Source organism: Haematobia irritans, chromosome 4 (genome assembly GCF_050003625.1).
Source record: "Haematobia irritans isolate KBUSLIRL chromosome 4, ASM5000362v1, whole genome shotgun sequence".
In the NCBI taxonomy this organism is placed as follows: domain Eukaryota; kingdom Metazoa; phylum Arthropoda; class Insecta; order Diptera; family Muscidae; genus Haematobia; species Haematobia irritans.
Genome location: NC_134400.1, coordinates 167,174,879 through 167,194,075, shown reverse-complemented (window position 1 = coordinate 167,194,075; position 19,197 = coordinate 167,174,879). Strand labels below are relative to the sequence as shown.

General features: G+C 34.6%; 1 protein-coding gene across 1 annotated transcript in view; it reads right to left on the bottom strand.

Annotated features, from left to right (window-relative positions):
- The window catches only part of LOC142236111 (band 7 protein AGAP004871-like), a 99,459-nt gene extending 83,497 nt beyond the window's left edge, over positions 1-15,962 (bottom strand). Inside the window, exons 1-2 of the mRNA XM_075307363.1 lie at positions 15,041-15,962; positions 2,651-2,747 (exon numbers count right to left, since the gene is read on the bottom strand). Of these exons, the coding sequence (XP_075163478.1) occupies positions 2,651-2,747; positions 15,041-15,097 (154 nt within the window). The 5' untranslated portion in view covers positions 15,098-15,962. The remainder of the gene's footprint in view (positions 1-2,650; positions 2,748-15,040) is intronic.
- Positions 15,963-19,197: the final 3,235 nt, after the last annotated feature.

Below are 19,197 nucleotides of genomic sequence, written 5' to 3'. Positions count from 1 at the left end.
CGGGCATTTTTGTAGCAAATACACCTTGTTGTAAAGTTTTTTCATTATATACATAAAAGTTATCGTAAACTTTAAATCTACTATTACCATACAAATTTGTTAGATACTCTGTCAGTAAATTATTGGGAATATTATCATTTGAGTCGTTTATCCTTTTTATGTTATTATAATATTCTAAAGTTATTACGATATTACTAAATTAAAATAGTAGATGTGAATAGCTTTGTGCACTGAAAAAATATTGTCGTCTCCTTAAAATACGAACGCGAATTTTGGTTATAATAGCATTTGTGAATTTCTTTTATATAAACTGTTTTCCTTGTCCAAAAGACGATAAAGTCGTTTTGTCCTTATAATTAAGTGATTCAACTTAAAAATGGGTATGTTTTCATGAAAGAAGGAAGAATTAATGAAATAGTCTTTAAATGTGAGGAGTTTTTGCATCTTAACCACAAACCAAAATAGCGTTCAAACATAGAATATGTTTTTCAACACTTTATTTTAAAAACGTATATATACAATCATTTCTACTTGAAGTCGAGTCTGAATTTGGAAATTTAAGTTGGCGTTAGCACGTTTTTAAAGCACTTTGATAGCTCATGAAGAAAAGGAAAATGTTTTTACTGGGAAATGTAAACTATAGGTATTTTCTACAATTTAAATAAAAGTAATGTATTTCGAATTTTTCACAATTTCAAATCCAAACTAAAATTTTATTTTAAAAAAATGACAAATCATTTTTGTCCAAATCGAAAAAAAACATATAGATGTGGGCTGAATCTTTGGCGAGAGTACAATTACCATTTTAACAATGTCTACCAAATTTTTGACCAAATGTTAATTGTTCTGTCTGCTAAAAATTTCAAGTAAATCCAAGTGAAATTTTGACCTACGATGGTCATATGAGTCTAAATCGGGCAAACTATAGGTATTTTCTACAATTTAAATAAAAGTAATGTATTTCGAATTTTTCACAATTTCAAATCCAAACTAAAATTTTATTTTAAAAAAATGACAAATCATTTTTTTACCAAATCCAAAGCATGCTTAGATCATTTAATATTTTAAAATAACAAGTAAATAAAATAGAGGTGTTGGGAAGGTAGCTCCCACAAAACGAAGGACTTCCAGTAAAAAATTTGTGATAGTAATCAAAATGTATCGAATACTCAAACAGAGCTAATATGCCTTAGATATTGTTACAGTCTCACAGAAGTGGAATTAAAATGAAAGTGAAATAAAGCCTTTAAGTTTGTTAAATTTCAATCAAAAATGTGACTTTTGATACAAAAAATTTAGCTTTTTTTTCTAGCTATTTTTTAACATTTTTTAGCTTTTTTAGCTATTTTTTTGGGCAAATCTAGCGGTTTTTGGTGAAACAATTCTGGCAATGCTGTTTGGGACGAACCTTTATATATAGCCCCCAACACATTTGACGGATGTGATATGGTATCGACAATTTAGATCTACAAAGTGGTGCAGGGTATAATATAATCGACCCCGCCTGACTTTAGACTTTCCTTACTTGTTTTTAAATATTTTTTAGCTTTTTTTAGCTATTTTTGGGCAAATCTAGCGGTTTTTGGTGCAACAATTCTGACAACGCTGGCTGGCATTAATATATACTCAGACAGTCAACCTGCAATAAAATCCTTGGATTCTGTGTTCCTTAACTCGAAACGGCCATCGACTGCCGCAAATCTTTCAATGAGATGGCTGAGCAACACAATATTCACCTAATATGGGTGCCTGGCCATAGGAACATTCCGAGGAACTGCGAAGCGGATGAGTTAACAAGGCTAGGAGCTACCTTAAAAATTACAGGGAACTAGAATCTGTTTGTATGCCTCTGGCTACCTGCAAGCACTTACTGCGTGAGAAGGCTGTTATAATGGCAAATGTTCGATGGGAGAATTGCAAGGGTTGTAACGACACCAAGCAAATATGACCCCGTTTAAACTTAAACCGCACATTCGATATGCTAGTGTTCTCAAGACGTAAGATATCACTCCTGATATCTGCCATAAAGGGTCGCTGACTGGTAGGCGAATTTGCAAAAACTATTGGCGCGAAGTACTATGACTATTGTATGAGCTGCCATGATGCGGAGGAAAAGGAATCAATTAAACACCTTTTATGTGTGTGTCCTGCATTTTGTGTAAGGCGTAAGCGAATTTTAGAGGCATATAGCTTTAGATTACTAGCTGACCTGGAAAACGTTAACTTAAGCAGTCTGCCAATGTTTTTAGAATATGCTGGTTTGTTCAACAGAAGGAAATAAACGAGAAGGTTCAGCTGTTAAAACTAGAAGTGTGCATATGTATTAGGTGCTTTTAGTTAATGTGGTATCACAATTAAATGAATAATCTAAGTGAGCCTGAAACTTAATCGGGCTGCCACTTTAACCTAACCATGGTCCCAGTAAAAAAATATACTATTGATACTATTGAAACATGTTTGAAGTGACCATATTCCATGTGTATAGCTTTGTTATGGGCCCTGAACACAATCTTTAAAAATAATTTTAAAAAAATACAAAAACTCGGCATATCCCAGTATAAGGATAAAATCAACCATATAATAAAATAATTAAGATAACAACATAAAAGCAAAAAAAAACAAACATTTGAAGGCAACAAATAATACTCACTTCTCATTATCCGTATGCGATAGTCATCATCACGTCGTAGCGCAATGCTGCCCAGACCATTCGACACCATCATATCCTGCTCCATGGGTGAAATGTCCTAAAAAAAAGGGAACAAGAATAAAAGCAATTTAAACACTACGCTAATCCTTACATATGCACTTTGGTTGTTTCTTAGTTAGTATATAAAAGTATATAATGAAAACACGATCCTAAATCGAATTTATAGATGTAGATGTAAATAATGAAATTTTGGCAAAAACTTGCACCAAAAAAAATCGTCATTTGTTACATAACACAATACGAGATTGTGAAAAATTAGGTAATATCTGGTCTATAGTAAATTATATATTTATTTAACCCTCAAATGCACAAGATCACCGATTCACCAAAAATATATAATATGCACCGAAAAAAAGTAAACTGTTTTATAGGATGAATGAACTACCTCGCAAGAAACTTGAACTAAATTTTAGTTCACATTTTGAGATTTCCACAAAGCGTTGTTAAAACCAAGAAAATTTAATGCCCTTTTGTACTTTTTAACTGCAGTTTACAAATTACATCCTCTCATAGAAGAAAAAATTAACTAAAAGTAAAGAAGAAAATCATTGGCGCCAAATCATGACCATTTTAACCATACCATAGTTCATTCTTACTATTTTTGGGAATCGTACGAAAATCTTCTTTTGCTTCAGTTCATATTGAACTTATGTGTACGGTCATTGAACTTTATACCCACATTTAGTTCACAACATTTTTGAGGCATACTTTAAAAAAGTAAAATTTCATTAAGTTGTGGAAAATTTCAGAAAAAATAATAAAATTTAACATCTAGCAAATAATTTTTTTCCAATAAAAATAAATTAAATTTAGCGTTAGTTTAACTACGGATTTTTTCTTTGTGTGCACAATTGTAAAAAAAGAACATAATTTCAAATGGATATGAGGAATCCGACTTTCTCAAGAAAATTGGAAATTAGGGCATATAATTACTTCCCATATTTGAAATATGAGACGTGACTTTTCGGCCTTGTGGCTTTTCTTCGTCGAAAAATATGTTTATTTCTCTTAAAGCCATCTCAGAAAAATAGCACAAATTTTTGTAATTTTCACAAGATGCACACAGAGAACAATTTGGTTGGAAATCGGTTCTGATAATGAAAATTCTACATGTAGAATTATATATTAATTGTGTCAATCTATTTCCTGTAATGCAATCATTATACCCTAAACCACATAGTGGTCAGGGTATAATAAGTTTGATCTGCCTAAAAATGTGCCCACCAGATATATTGATTTTAGACCCAATAAATATGCACGGTTCGACTCATATGGGGTTAGGGTATAATGATTGCAGTACAGGAAATAGATTGACAAATAATATATAATTCTAAATGTAGAACTAAATCGGTCACACAAAAATTGGTCCATATCACGTTCATAACTGTATACAGCACACATATAAGCGACCCCCATATTTCAATTCTGGCTCTCTACGTACCGTGCAAAAGTCCATATCGATTCGTAATAATTTGTAGACTTACGTATATATACCTTTTTGTCTAGTATATACCACGTATGGACTAACTAACAATTTAGAAAACGATGTTAAGAAGTTTTAAGATACCACAACCCAATTAATTCAATTATGGATGGCAGTCTTTCGTGGAAGTTTCTACGCAATCCATGGTGGAGGGTACATAAGATTCGGCCTGGCCGAACTTACGGCCGTATATGCTTGTTTGTCTTTTCTTTTATGATTTTAGAGGAGATGAAAAACAACAAATGTAAACACTTATAGCAAATAAATTTTATTGGTGACAATAAAATCCTCCTTCTATCAGTATTTGCCACACTCTTTTTGATGTGGCAAAAGAAACCGCACCAACGGTGACACCCAAGACAGCATATTTATGTAAGGCTTTGAATATTTTAAGGATTTCTTTTTCAGTGATAGGTTGACTCCCCCTTTTTTGGAATAACTAAAATAGAAAAAAATATATAAAATATTGCCAAGATTCTAAATAATCACTAAGAATGCGCGAAGAATTAATTTTCTATATTTGTAAGAAGAGAAAAAAATATATAAGAAATGAAGAGGCTAATGACTTTGCTGCTGCTATCTCGCCAAAACGGGAAATCTGCGAAAATTCTAATAAATCAAAAGAGTTCCCCATACTTCTTTGGTCCTTTAGTGAATTCTATCCTGATGATGATCACACATGACAAATGGACGACTACACTACAATGGCATAACTACTACACTTGCCAATAGGGAAGTCATGCCAAAAAACTGGAAATGTTAAGAAAGTCATAGATTAACTTAGTTTGGGTATACTGACAGCCAGATTTTTGTGGGCTCCCTTAAGCCATTAAGTCCAAGAATATGTTTCCCAAATATGTTTCAAGAGCAAAATGTTATTTTTGGACGGGGAACATGTAACATGTTTGTCGTAGAAAAGTTATTTTCTTGAAAATTATGTATCTGATTTCGGAAACCAAGAAAACCATGAAAGAAAATTTTATGGAAAGTCTGGCATTACAGTGTTTAGAAATTGACTACAATATGGAGAAACCATCACAGAATTTTGTATAAATGTGGGTATTTTGGCAATATTTGCCTAAACCGAAAGAATGTAGGTTTTATCTAAATCTGAAACGAATTCGATCAAATTCGAGACTCTTAAATATAATGTTAAATTTATTCTCCGTGTAACGTATCAAGTCAAATGATATAAAATCCCGTTGAAAATGGGTATAAAATATGAAATATGCTATCATATTTCCGCACATCAGGCGTACATATATATGGGAGCTATATCAGAATATTAGGTTAGGTTAGGTTAGGTTAGGTGGCAGCCCGATGTATCAGGCTCACTTAGACTATTCAGTCCATTGTGATACCACATTGGTGAACTTCTCTCTTATCACTGAGTGCTGCCCGATTCCATGTTAAGCTCAATGACAAGGGACCTCCTTTTTATAGCCGAGTCCGAACGGCATTCCACATTGCAGTGAAACCACTTAGAGAAGCTTTGAAAACCCTCAGAAATGTCACCAGCATTACTGAGGTGGGATAATCCACCGCTGAAAAACTTTTTGGTGTTCGGTCGAAGCAGGAATCGAACCCACGAACTTGTGTATGCAAGGCGGGCATGCTAACCATTGCACCACGGTGGCTCCCCATCAGAATATTAACAGATTTAAACCAAATTTGGCACATATTATTAAAATGTTAATTTTACCACACTGAAAAAAATATTTACGTGATATTAAAGATTATGTAACCTAAATTTTAGGATGTGCAATTTACAAAATATTAAGGGCAAATTTCTTTAAAATAATGACATTTTAATTAAAACAAAGTTTATAATCTTTATTTCAACATTTTTTTATTAAATTTAGGACACAAATTTTGTAAATTTGCATCCCTGCGTTAAAGTCGAATGTCTTTGAACAAAGGAAATTTTTTCTTAAAATAAAGAAACACATTTTTGATTTAAAAAAATCGTCCTTAAATTAACTTAAGTATTGAATCTTTAGATTTAAGATAAAAAAGCTTCAAATATAGGCTAAGACTTATACTGAGGATTTAGCATCTTTGGTTTAAAGGTTTTTGGAATTAAGAAAACCTTTTTACTTTGAGGTATCCGCTTTAATTTGGATTTTTATACTGGCACTTATTTGTACGTGAATAGCTTTATTAATATACCGCGAAAAGAAATTTTATTGATCCTAGATTTAAGGCCAGATAGGTCGTCAAAAAATATCTTTATTTTAAAGAAGCCGCATCTTTGGCTCGGAATCAATACCAAAATCTTTAGGAGAGGGTCAAAATCTTTAGACCCAAGTAAACTTTTTATACCCTGCGCCACACTGTGGAACAGGGTATTATAAGTTAGTGCATATGTTTTCAACACCCAGAAGGAGACGAGATAGACACATGGTGTCCTTGGCAAAAATGCTCAGGGTGGGCTCCTGAGTCGATATAGCCATGTACGTGAACACATTTTTGTAATCAAAGTCTAGGTCGCAGTTTTAGTCCAATCGACTTCAAATTTGGCACAAGTATGTGTTTTGGCTCAGAATAGATCCCTATTGATTTTGGAAGAAATCGGTTCAGATTTAGATATAGCTCCCATATATATATTTCGCCCGATATGGACTTATATGGCCCCAGAAGCCAGAGTTTTACCCTAATTTGCTTAAAATTTTGCACAAGAAGAACAATTAGTACTATAGTCAAGTGCGCCAAATTTCATTGAAATCGGTTTAGATGTAGATATAGCTCCCATATATATCTTTCGTCCGATATGCACTAATACGGTCCCAGAAGCCAGAGTTTTACCCCAATTTGGTTGAAATTTTGCACAGGGAGTAAAATTAGCATTGTAGCTATGCGTGCCAAATGTGATTCAAATCGGTTCAGATTTAGATGTATCTCCCATATATAGCTTTCGCCAGATTTACACTCATATGACCACAGTGGCCAATATTTTACTCCCATTGAATTGAAATTTTGCACAGGGAGTAGAATTAGCATTGTAGCTATGCGTGCCAAATTTGGTTGAAATCGGTTCAGATTTAGATATAGCTCCCATATATATGTTTTTCTGATTTCGACAAAAATAGTCAAAATACCAACATTTTCCTTGTTAAATCGCCACTGCTTAGTCGAAAAGTTTTAAAAATTACTCAAATTTTCCTAAACTAATACATATGTATCGAGCGATAAACCATAAATAAACTTTTGAAAAGTTTCCTTAAATTTTCTTCAGATTTAAATGTTTCCCATATTTTTTACTAACATTGTGTTCCACCCTAGTGCATTTGAGTCTATAGATTTTGTAGAAGTCTATCAAATTCTGTCCAGATCGAGTGATATTTAAATGTATGTATTTGGGACAAACATTTATATATAGCCCCCAACACATTTGACGGATGTGATATGGTATCGAAAATTTAAATCTACAAAGTGGTGCAGGGTATAATATAGTCGGCACCGCCCGACTTTAGACTTTCCTTACTTGTTTTTGAGTGCATCAGTGCCAAAATTCAAGTAAATCGGAATGATACTTTGGCCTCCGGTGGTCATATGAATCTATATCGGTTGTAAGATACACAGTGCAACCTCTAAAAAGTGGACACCCACGGTCGCCTAAATTTTGTCCAGCTTTGAGAGGTATCCAGGTATGAGAGGTTAATTTTAATGTGTTAATATAGAAAACGTCCCCAGACAACTGTCCAAGTTTGGGAGGTGTCCGGTTTTCAGAGTGTCCAAGTTTGAGAGGTTTCACTGTATATGGGAGCTATATCTAAATCTGAACCGATTTCAAGCACACTTGTCATAAATGACGATACCATCTGTTGTACTATTTGTGCAAAACTTGAAGCAAATTAAGGTGAAACTCTGGACTCTGAAGCCAAATAAGTGTATATCGGATGAAAGATATATACGAGAGCTATATCTAAATCTGAACCTATGTTGAGCAATTTTGACACGCAGAGTTTTAATATTAATTCTACTATATCTGTAAAATTTCATGTAAATCGGAGTAAGTTATGGCCTCCTTGGTCATAAATCGGGCGAAAGATATATATTGGAGCTATATCTAAACCGATTTCAACCAAACTTGCCATACTTAATAATACCATCAGTTTTAGTCTTTGTGGAAAATGTGAAGCAAATTAAGTTGAAACGCAGGCCTCTGGGGCCATAGCAGTGTATATCGGGTGAAAGCTATATATGGGAGCTATATCTAAATTTGAACAGATTTTGGCCAATTTTTTTTTGGCACACATAGTTATATCAATTCTAGTATCCCTGCAAAATTTTACGTAAATCGGAGTAAAACTTTGGCCTCCTTGGTCATACGAATTTAAATCGATCGAGATGTAAAGGGTGATTTGTTAAGAGCTTGATAACTTTTTTTTTAAAAAAAACGCATAAAATTTGCAAAATCTCATCGGTTCTTTATTTGAAACGTTAGATTGGTCCATGACATTTACTTTTTGAAGATAATTTCATTTAAATGTTGACCGCGGCTGCGTCTTAGGTGGTCCATTCGGAAAGTCCAATTTTGGGCAACTTTTTCGAGCATTTCGGCCGGAATAGCCCGAATTTCTTCGGAAATGTTGTCTTCCAAAGCTGGAATAGTTGCTGGCTTATTTCTGTAGACTTTAGACTTGACGTAGCCCCACAAAAAATAGTCTAAAGGCGTCAAATCGCATGATCTTGGTGGCCAACTTACCGGTCCATTTCTTGAGGTGAATTGTTCTCCGAAGTTTTCCCTCAAAATGGCCATAGAATCACGAGCTGTGTGGCATGTAGCGCCATCTTGTTGAAACCACATGTCAACCAAGTTCAGTTCTTCCATTTTTGGCAACAAAAAGTTTGTTAGCATCGAACGATAGCGATCGCCATTCACCGTAACGTTGCGTCCAACAGCATCTTTGAAAAAATACGGTCCAATGATTCCACCAGCGTACAAACCACACCAAACAGTGCATTTTTCGGGATGCATGGGCAGTTCTTGAACGGCTTCTGGTTGCTCTTCACTCCAAATGCGGCAATTTTGCTTATTTACGTAGCCATTCAACCAGAAATGAGCCTCATCGCTGAACAAAATTTGTCGATAAAAAAGCGGATTTTCTGCCACTGATTTTGGTAATAAAATTCAATGATTTGCAAGCGTTGCTCGTTAGTAAGTCTATTCATGATGAAATGTCAAAGCATACTGAGCATCTTTCTCTTTGACACCATGTCTGAAATCCCACGTGATCTGTCAAGTACTAATGCATGAAAATCCTAACCTCAAAAGAATCACCCTTTATATATATGGGAGCTATACCTAATTCTGAACCGATGTCAACCAAATTTGGAATACTTGACGACACCATCAGTTGTACTCCTTGTGCAAATTTTGAAGCATATCGGTATGAAATTCTAGTCTCTGGGGCCATATAAATGCATATCGGGCGAAATGTATATATGGGACATATATATAAATCTGAACCGTTATATAAATCTGAACCGATTTGAATGATATTTTGCAAGTTTTACGGGGCTTGTAAAACATTCAGATGTAAGAAATTTGAAGAAGATCGGTTCTTAAACAGGTCAATTATGATAAAATCGGTGATAAATATTTATATGACAACTATATCTAAATCTGAACCGATTTTTTTCCAAAATCAATAGCGATTGTATTTTACCCAGAGAAAGAATCTATGCTAAATTTGACTATGTCTTAACCCTGAAAAGTCAAAAGTTCTGATGATACATAGGCGTAGTATAACGGTTAACATTGATCCCCAGATTAAGATAAATGATCAACGAATTAGTATTGTAACGTCGGCTAAGAACCTTGGCATCATGCTGAACAGCTCATTTAGTTGGACTGATCACGTTAACTATATTAGTGGTCAGATTTATGTAAGACTCAGGAGTCTTTGGTCTACACAGATGTTGACGCCTTTGCCTATAAGGGTACTTTTGGCAAAAAGTTACTTGATGCCTGTTTTATTGTATGGTTGTGAGCTTTTTGCTAGCTGTGATGCTGCATGCAAACGTAAGCTTAATTTGGCATTCAATAACATAATTAGGTACGTTTATGGTTTGAGGCGATTTGATCATGTATCTCAGTTCCGCGGGCGTTTATATGGGTTGGATCTTGACGGTTTGTTTGATTTTAGGCTTATGTTCAGCGTTGCCAATTTAGCTTTTTTCCCGCTAGATTTGGCTTTTTTTGAAGACGTTTAGCAGGAAAAAAATGCATTTAGCTTTTAGCTCTTTTTCTGGCTTTTTTTCATGCCCCTTTTAGCTATTTTTGGCTTTTTTTATTTTCGACATGTTCCTATTGAAATATGGATAAAACTTCGTTTTTATCTAAGCCTTGCTGTCAGAATAAGGTTTTCCACATATTTCAATTCCTTATATAAACTGTCAGTAAATTATTAGGAATATTAGCATTTGACTCGTTTATTATGATATAACTAAATTAAAATAGTAGATGTGAATTGCTTTGTACATTGAAAAAATATTGTTGTGAGGCCAAAGATTTCATTTCCTTAAAATACGAACGCGAATTTTGGTTATAATAGCATTTGTGAATTTTTCTTATATAAACTGTTTTCCTTGTCCAATAGCCGATAAATTCTTTTTGTCCTTATAGTTAAGTGATTCAACTTAAAAATGGGTATCTTTTCATGAAAGAAGGCTAGGGTCAATTCTAAAAAATTCTTAAAATTAATGAAATAGTCTTTAAATTTGTGGAGTTTTTGTATCTTGACCACAAACCAAAATAGCGTTCAAAAATAGAAGAGGTTTTTCAACATTTTATTTTAAAAATGTATACATAGAATAATTTCTACTTAAAGTCGAGTCTGAATTTGGAAATTTAAGTTGTCGTTAGCACGTTTTTAAAGCACTGTGATAGCTCATGAAGAAAAAGCTGAAAAAAACGAATATTTAAATTCAAATTTGACTCGGAATCAATACCAAAATCATTAGTGTACAAAATCTTTGGAACCGAATATAGAAATAATTAAGGAAATAAAGTTTTGAATGTGGTATTATTTTTTTAACATCAAAAAATGCAATGAAAAAATTCGTAGTGATAGGATCAAAACAAATCTGCTATATATTAATGGAATGGATTTACATTTACGAAAATTGGACAACAATAGGTTTGTATGGGAAATTTTCGAATAAAAGTTATTCAATATAAACTTGCAAGACAGTTAGATGGGTTTTATTCTCTTGGGTAAAATTAGGAGAAGTGTTCACGTTCACGAATTTATCATTAATTCAGTTAAAACGAAATATATTGATATTTTCTAATGCAGTTCTATGTGACATTATGCAATATATCGCACATTGGACTTGTTGATGATTAACCAGCTGGCAATTGCAAGTTTACTGGGAAAAATGTTTTTACTAGGAAATATAAACGAAGGACTTCCAGTAAAAATTTGTGATAGTAATCAAAATGTATCGAGTACGCAAACAGAGCTAATATGACTTAAATTTTCTTACAGTCTCACAGAAATTGAATTAAAATGAATACAATTAAAATAATATGTATTTTAAGTGATATAAAGCCTTTAAGTTTGTTAAATTTCAATCAAAAATGTGACTTTTGATACTAGTTTTTTGGCTAGTTTTTTGGACAAATCTAGCGGTTTTTTGTGAAACAATTCTGGCAACGCTGCTTATGTTGTTTCTTCATCGGATAATTTACTCACACGAACCATTTTATTTATATGATAGGATACGGTTTGCTAGGTCTAACAGAGGAAAAATTATTGTTCCAATTCGGTGTCAAAGTCATGTTTCAGATTGGCATTTCTACATAAATGCAGTACGCCTCTGGAATATATTACCTCATGACATTCAACTGACAAGCAACACAATGCAATTTAAAAAACGTTTATTTGATCATTATTCAAATGTACAATAAATATAATAAATCAAAATCAGTTTCATTTATATTTTTTTTAATAATTGTTAATTATCTTCATTTTTCTTTTTATATATTAATGTTTTTTTTTTTTGATATTAATTCATTCATTAATTTTTCACTCATTTAATTTATTACTTTAATTTATATTTTAATTTTTTTCTTAAATTTATTTATACACTTTATTTGTCATTTTTCTTTTCTTTTTTACTCAAACAAACAATTGTTGTAGTTAAGTTCATTTCTGTTTTTTTATGTTCAATTTATTTTATTTTAATTTAATAATAATTATTGGGATTCTTTTTGGCTTGAGGTCATGATAAATGAAAAATGCTGGTGTAGTTGCTTTTTTCAATGTTTTATTATTGAAATATTGCTATTTCGGATATTTCGATACACCTTCGGTGATCATCTTCAGCGAGATATTATATTTTACAAAGTAATGGACTTGCTCCTTGCAAAGTTCATATCTAACTTTAATAATTTAATAATTTTAAATTAATAATATAAGGATGTTATTGTTGGACACTAAATGCCTGTACTGTAATTATAAGAATTAATTTTTGTTGTGCAGGTTATTAAAATACACAATAAAATATAAATATAAATTTGAGGATGATCAGGCTTAAACTGCGAGCTGAACGGGCATCGTCATAATTTGGAAGTTCTTCCAAAGGCACAACTTTAAAAGCACTTCCAGAAGATGCACTCCCAATGATGTTTTTTATTTTAACTACCCAGGAAGTTCTTTTAATTCAATATTTTTTAACTTGGTTTTTTCATACATTTAATGGGTAATTTTAACTTTTTTTGTTTCAAATAGATTAAAAACAGAGTAAGAATTCATAAAATGATACAAATCATTTAAATTTTGTCGAAAAAAATGCCCAATCTTTCCAATCTGAAAAAATTGTGAATTTTTGAAAATATTTGAGGTCAAACGTTTCCGACAAGCGTTAGAAAACATTAAAAATTATAAAACATTATAAAAATTATTTATTTGACAAAATATCACAGAATTTTTAAATTTACATCCAAAACATTGAATTCGGATCACACCTAAAGAAGTGATGCAAATTCAGTGCAACGGCTGTTGAAATGGAGGACTTCCGTCCTATGACAAGCCCGTGTTAAATTCATCGCTTCTGCGTCAATTATTCACCACTTCCGGATCCGAAAAGAACATTTTCATTATTTTTTGGCGACCCTTTTTTTGCTGGGTTATTATACCCTGTACCACAGTAGTGGTGACGGGTATAAAAAGGTTAATAATTTATTTTGTTCAAAATTAGGTTTTCTACATTAAGTTTACGACTTTCACGACATATCTATGTCGCAAAAGTCACAGTTTGCGACAGGTTAACCCTGGTCGGAAATCGATATTTCGCTTTGTTAAAACCGGAATGACAAATATATTATATACCTATCATCATTATAAAGGGTGATACGGTCAAAATTTGGTCAAGGGAAAACGCGTGTAAATCGGTGAAATCATTTATTTAAAAAATCAAATTAAATTTCTTTTTCAAGTTCAATTAGTATAAAATTCAGGAAAAATATTCAGTTAGGCTTTCGCTTTTCCAAATCCGAATTGCCGGGCCTCACGCTTGACACCTGTCATCAGATTTTGTACAGCCACCTTGTCCACCTTCTTCGCCGCAGAAAGCCAGTTTGCCTTGAACTGCTGCTCGTCCTTAGCAGTTTTTTGGTCTTCTTTAGGTTTCGCTTGACAATAGCCCAGTATTTCTCAATTGGGCGGAGCTCTGGCGTGTTGGGAGGGTTCTTGTCCTTGGGAACCACCAGCACGTTGTTGGCGGCGTACTACTCCATGGCCTTTTTACCATAATGGCAAAAACAGTACGGAACAACCCTGTTTCTTCAGGAAAGGCAGCAGACGTTTATTCAAACACTCGTTCACGTAAATTTCTTGGTTGACAATCCCGGAAGCTATGAAAATGCTGCTTTTCAAGCCACAGGTACAGATGGCTTGCCAAACCAGATATTTATTTGCGAACTTTGACAGTTTTATGCGCTTGAAAATATCTGCTACCTTTCCCCTTCCTTTTGCCGTATAAAACTCCTGGCCCGGAAGCTGCTTGTAGTCGACTTTGACGTAGGTTTCGTCGTCCATTACCATGCAGTCAAACTTCGTCAGCGTCGTCGTATACAGCCTCCGGGATCGCGCTTTGGCCGTCGTATTTTGTTTGTCAACGCGATTTGGAGTCACTACCTTCTTGTAAGTCGATAGTCCGGCTCGTTTTTTGGCTCGATGCACGGTTGTAGACGATACACCCAGCTTATTTGCGGCATCTTGGAGAGAGAGGTTAGGGTTTCGCTTGAAACTACCGGCAACTATCTTTGTCGTCTCAGCGGCTTCCGGTTTTCGATTTCCCCCCGATCCAGACTTCCTGGCTGTCGGCAAACGTTCCCCAAACACTTTAATTACATTTGTAACGGTTGATTTGGCAACTTTTAGCGATTTTGCCAGCTTTGCGTGCGAGTAGCTCGGACTTTCGCGATGCGCGAGAAAAATTTTGATACGCTGCTCTTCTTGCTTGGACGGCATTTTGACAACTGAAGAGTGAATTCCAAAATCAAAATAGGAGCAGCATTCTACACACACACACCTTCAAAATGAGGGGTGTTCAGGTTTTTTAAATGCAAAATTGAAAGAAATACGTCAAGTTTATATTGACCAAATTTTGACCGTATCACCCTTTAGGGTATACCCATCATCCTATAATGGTGATAGGGATATACTCGTAATATTATAAGACCCAAATTTGCAAAAATAATTTCCCTTTTGGATACCCTAATCGCCATAAGTCCAAACTAATAAACAAACCCACAACCATTGGGAAATAAGGGAAAAACAAATCCAAGTAAATCCCAAAAATGATTTATGATTCTCAAAGGTGGCTGTACATACCTCGTAACGTTTATCACTGTCAATATTGGGTAATTTTTCAATAAACTCTTCCAGCATATTTTGCTTTGTCGGCGGCGTGTGTGTTGTTGGAGAAGAGTAGAACACAGTCAAAAACAACTGTGACTACCACGACCACAGCATATCGGTGTTAGAACAAAAGGTAACAAATATCAGGACCATAGACATACACTCACACACACACTTCAAAATAAACTGCCACAAATACTGTACAACCAGAAAACACCTGTTGCTACTCTCTCACGCCCACGATTTTGCCACTCAGCTATCGTTTAAATGAAAAGCCGTTTGTGGAGAGATTAAGGGGTGGTGTTATGTGAGGCCGTGACGTAGTTGTTATTGTTTTTATTTCTTTGTTGTAAAAGTAACGTTAGTAATGTTTGCTAGCTCAATAAACAAATACCAAACATGATGGTTACCACACTGTAGCCACAATGGCAAATAGTTACTCAATTGTAAATGTACCCCAAGTGTTATGGCTAAGAGCAAAGTGCGATGGTTTTTGTGTTTGTTTTTTTTTTTTCAGACAATACCCCTCGTTAGTAGCATTGGCAAGTTGACAGATTTAACAGCACCACAAACAATAATTATCACTGACACATAAAAACGAGAAGTACAACGACAACGATAACTACAGTGGTCACGAGACGATGACATAAAATCAACGCGGCGGAGATGGCGGCGGCAATAATTACCAAATGAACATCATTATTCTCACTACGAACTCACTCAGATAGGAAGATGAAAATGGGTTATGGTGATTAAGGCAAGTGGGTATCATCAACTTAATAACAGGATATAATGACACTTTTGCATACACTCCCATTCATTCTCTCTCTAACCCTTTCTCACGAGGGGAATAACCATTAACTTAGAAATACACACACATATTACCACAATCTTCCTAAAGAGTTGAACATAGAGTGCACATTCGAGAGATGATGGACATAGGAATTGGGTATTATAGTTTTCAATGTGTGTGTGTGTGTGTGTTTAGACTAAAATCGACACAGAACTGAGAGTTTACGAATAGACGCGACACGTACAGGGGAAAAAGAATAAACGAAAAAAATAAACAAAAAATCACCGCTCTACTACCGACAATTTGCTTTTTTATATTGAATCCAGTGAAAAGTGCCCACTGCCACAGCACAAAACAAACTGAATCGTTGGTCGCCATGCTAAACCAGACAGCCAAGCAAGCTGGCAGTAAGCATGATATGCTGTTGGATGCTGCCGATGCTGTTAATGTTATTCTCTTTGTTGTTGCTGTTATGGTCACACTTTTTTTTTTGGTGTGTAGTCATATCTTTTCGTTTCCGTATGGCATTCATATTATATTTGCCTTTTCTTGTTTTGCAACAAACATTCGAACACAAATACATGTGCAAAATATTCATGGACACACACACTCGAATACATATATTGAACAATTTGCCTATGCAACGCGCTTGTGTATGTATGTGTAAATTTTGGAGAATGGTTTCCACTTACTTTTAGTAGTAGTAGGACTCTCCAATAAACATCATCTTGTTTGTATTGTTGAGAGCATTGAAAATCATCGTATAAAATCACATACTCTACTGCCCGAAAGAGTTCACAACTCCCTGGTCAGTGATGTCAATTAAGGTTTTTTTTGCAACATTTTACCACTGTGTTCAGTTATTCTATTTATCAAGAAGTGGACACTGTCCATCCCATACAAGAGAAAAAACATTTACGGCTATCCCAGAAAATTAAAGTGCGTATTTAATTTGGGATCGGGATGGTTTAGAGCTAAGTGTGGCCAAAATTCAATAAAACAACAAGGTCGTGGCCACATAAACAAAATTATGAAATCCACCATTTCTCTCAACTATAGTGAAATAACATAAAATGTTAAATTTTGTTGATAAAATTTTTTTACAAATTTGCAAAAATAAAAACGTCATTAGCATTAGCTTATTAAATGTCAATTATACCCAGCGCCGTACTGTGGAACAGGGTATTAAAGGGTGATTCTTTTGAGGTTAGGATTTTCATGCATTAGTATTTGACAGATCACGTGGGATTTCAGACATGGTGTCAAAGAGAAAGATGCTCAGTATGCTTTGACATTTCATCATGAATAGACTTACTAACGAGCAACGCTTGCAAATCATTGAATTTTATTACCAAAATCTGTGTTCGGTTCGAAATGTGTTTATCGACAAATTTTGTTCAGCGATGAGGCTCATTTCTGGTTGAATGGCTACGTAAATAAGCAAAATTGCCGCATTTGGAGTGAAGAGCAACCAGAAGCCGTTCAAGAAGTGCCCATGCATCCCGAAAAATGCACTGTTTGGTGTGGTTTGTACGCTGGTGGAATCATTGGACCGTATTTTTTCAAAGATGCTGTTGGACGCAACGTTACGGTGAATGGCGATCGCTATCGTTCGATGCTAACAAACTTTTTGTTGCCAAAAATGGAAGAACTGAACTTGGTTGACATGTGGTTTCAACAAGATGGCGCTACATGCCACACAGCTCGCGATTCTATGGCCATTTTGAGGGAAAACTTCGGAGAACAATTCACCTCAAGAAATGGACCGGTAAGTTGGCCACCAAGATCATGCGATTTGACGCCTTTAGACTATTTTTTGTGGGGCTACGTCAAGTCTAAAGTCTACAGAAATAAGCCAGCAACTATTCCAGCTTTGGAAGACAACATTTCCGAAGAAATTCGGGCTATTCCGGCCGAAATGCTCGAAAAAGTTGCCCAAAATTGGACTTTCCGAATGGACCACCTAAGACGCAGCCGCGGTCAACATTTAAATGAAATTATCTTCAAAAAGTAAATGTCATGGACCAATCTAACGTTTCAAATAAAGAACCGATGAGATTTTGCAAATTTTATGCGTTTTTTTTTTAAAAAAAGTTATCAAGCTCTTAACAAATCACCCTTTATAAGTTAGGGCATATGTTTGCGACACCCAGAAGGGAACGTGATAGACATATGGTGTCTTTGGCAAAATTGCACAGGACCAGCCCCTGACTCACGTGACTCACGCTGATGGCAACGGCGTGAGTGTGGGTGACTAACAAACCAAATGTCGTTCGTGAGTCACGAAAATAGTTTCTTCGTGAGTGTGCGTGAATAACGCTCTCGATTTTAATCATGCTCATATTTTCAGACATGTCCCTAAGGTCAATTAATCATAAAATTATTCGTCAGTCACGATATTTTTCGTGTATCGCGATATTTTTCGTGAGTCACGACATTCTCGTGCGTGAGTAAAAATTTTCTTTTCGTGAATGTGCGTGAGTCCTACCAAACAATATCGTGCACACCTCTACACCTTTGTCTGTGAACGTGCACACCGTTTGTCCCTTTGTCTGTGAACATATCTTTGTAATCAAAGTCTAGGTCGCAATTTTAGTCCAATCGAAGGATGTGTTTTGGGACAGAACAAAATTGATTTTGGAAGAAATCGGTTTAGTTTTAGATATAGCTCCCATATACATATATCTTTCGCCAGATATCTAGTGATATGGCACGAGGAGTGCAATTGATATTGTCGTAAAGTGTGCCGAATTTGTTTGAAATCGGTTCAGATTTAGATATAGCTATATGGTCCCGGAAGCCAGAGTTTTGTCCTGATTTTAAATTTTGTGCAGGGAGTAAAATTAACGTTCTGGGTATGCATACCAATATTGGTTGAAATCGGTTCATCGGTTCCACATATATCTTTCGCCCTATTTATTTATAGAGGCCAAAGTTTTACTCTGATTTACTTGAAACTTGGCATAGGGAGTAGTATCAACGTTCTCGATATAAATGCCAAATTTGGTTGAAATCGGTCCATATTTCGATATAGCTCCCATATATATCTTTCGTCCGATTTACACTTATATCACAACAGAGGTAAAATTTGTAATCCGATTTAAATGAAATTTTTCACAGGGAGTAGATGTATTTATTTATTATTTATATATTTACAATCATAATAAATTATGGAAATAAACATATAGGTACTAACCAAATAGGTTTTCGACCTACTAGAATTTACATTATAACTATGTTTGCCGAATTTGGTTGAAATCGGTTCAGATTTAGATATAGCTCCCATATATATGTTTTTCTGATTTCGGCAACAATGGCCAAAATACGAATATTTTCC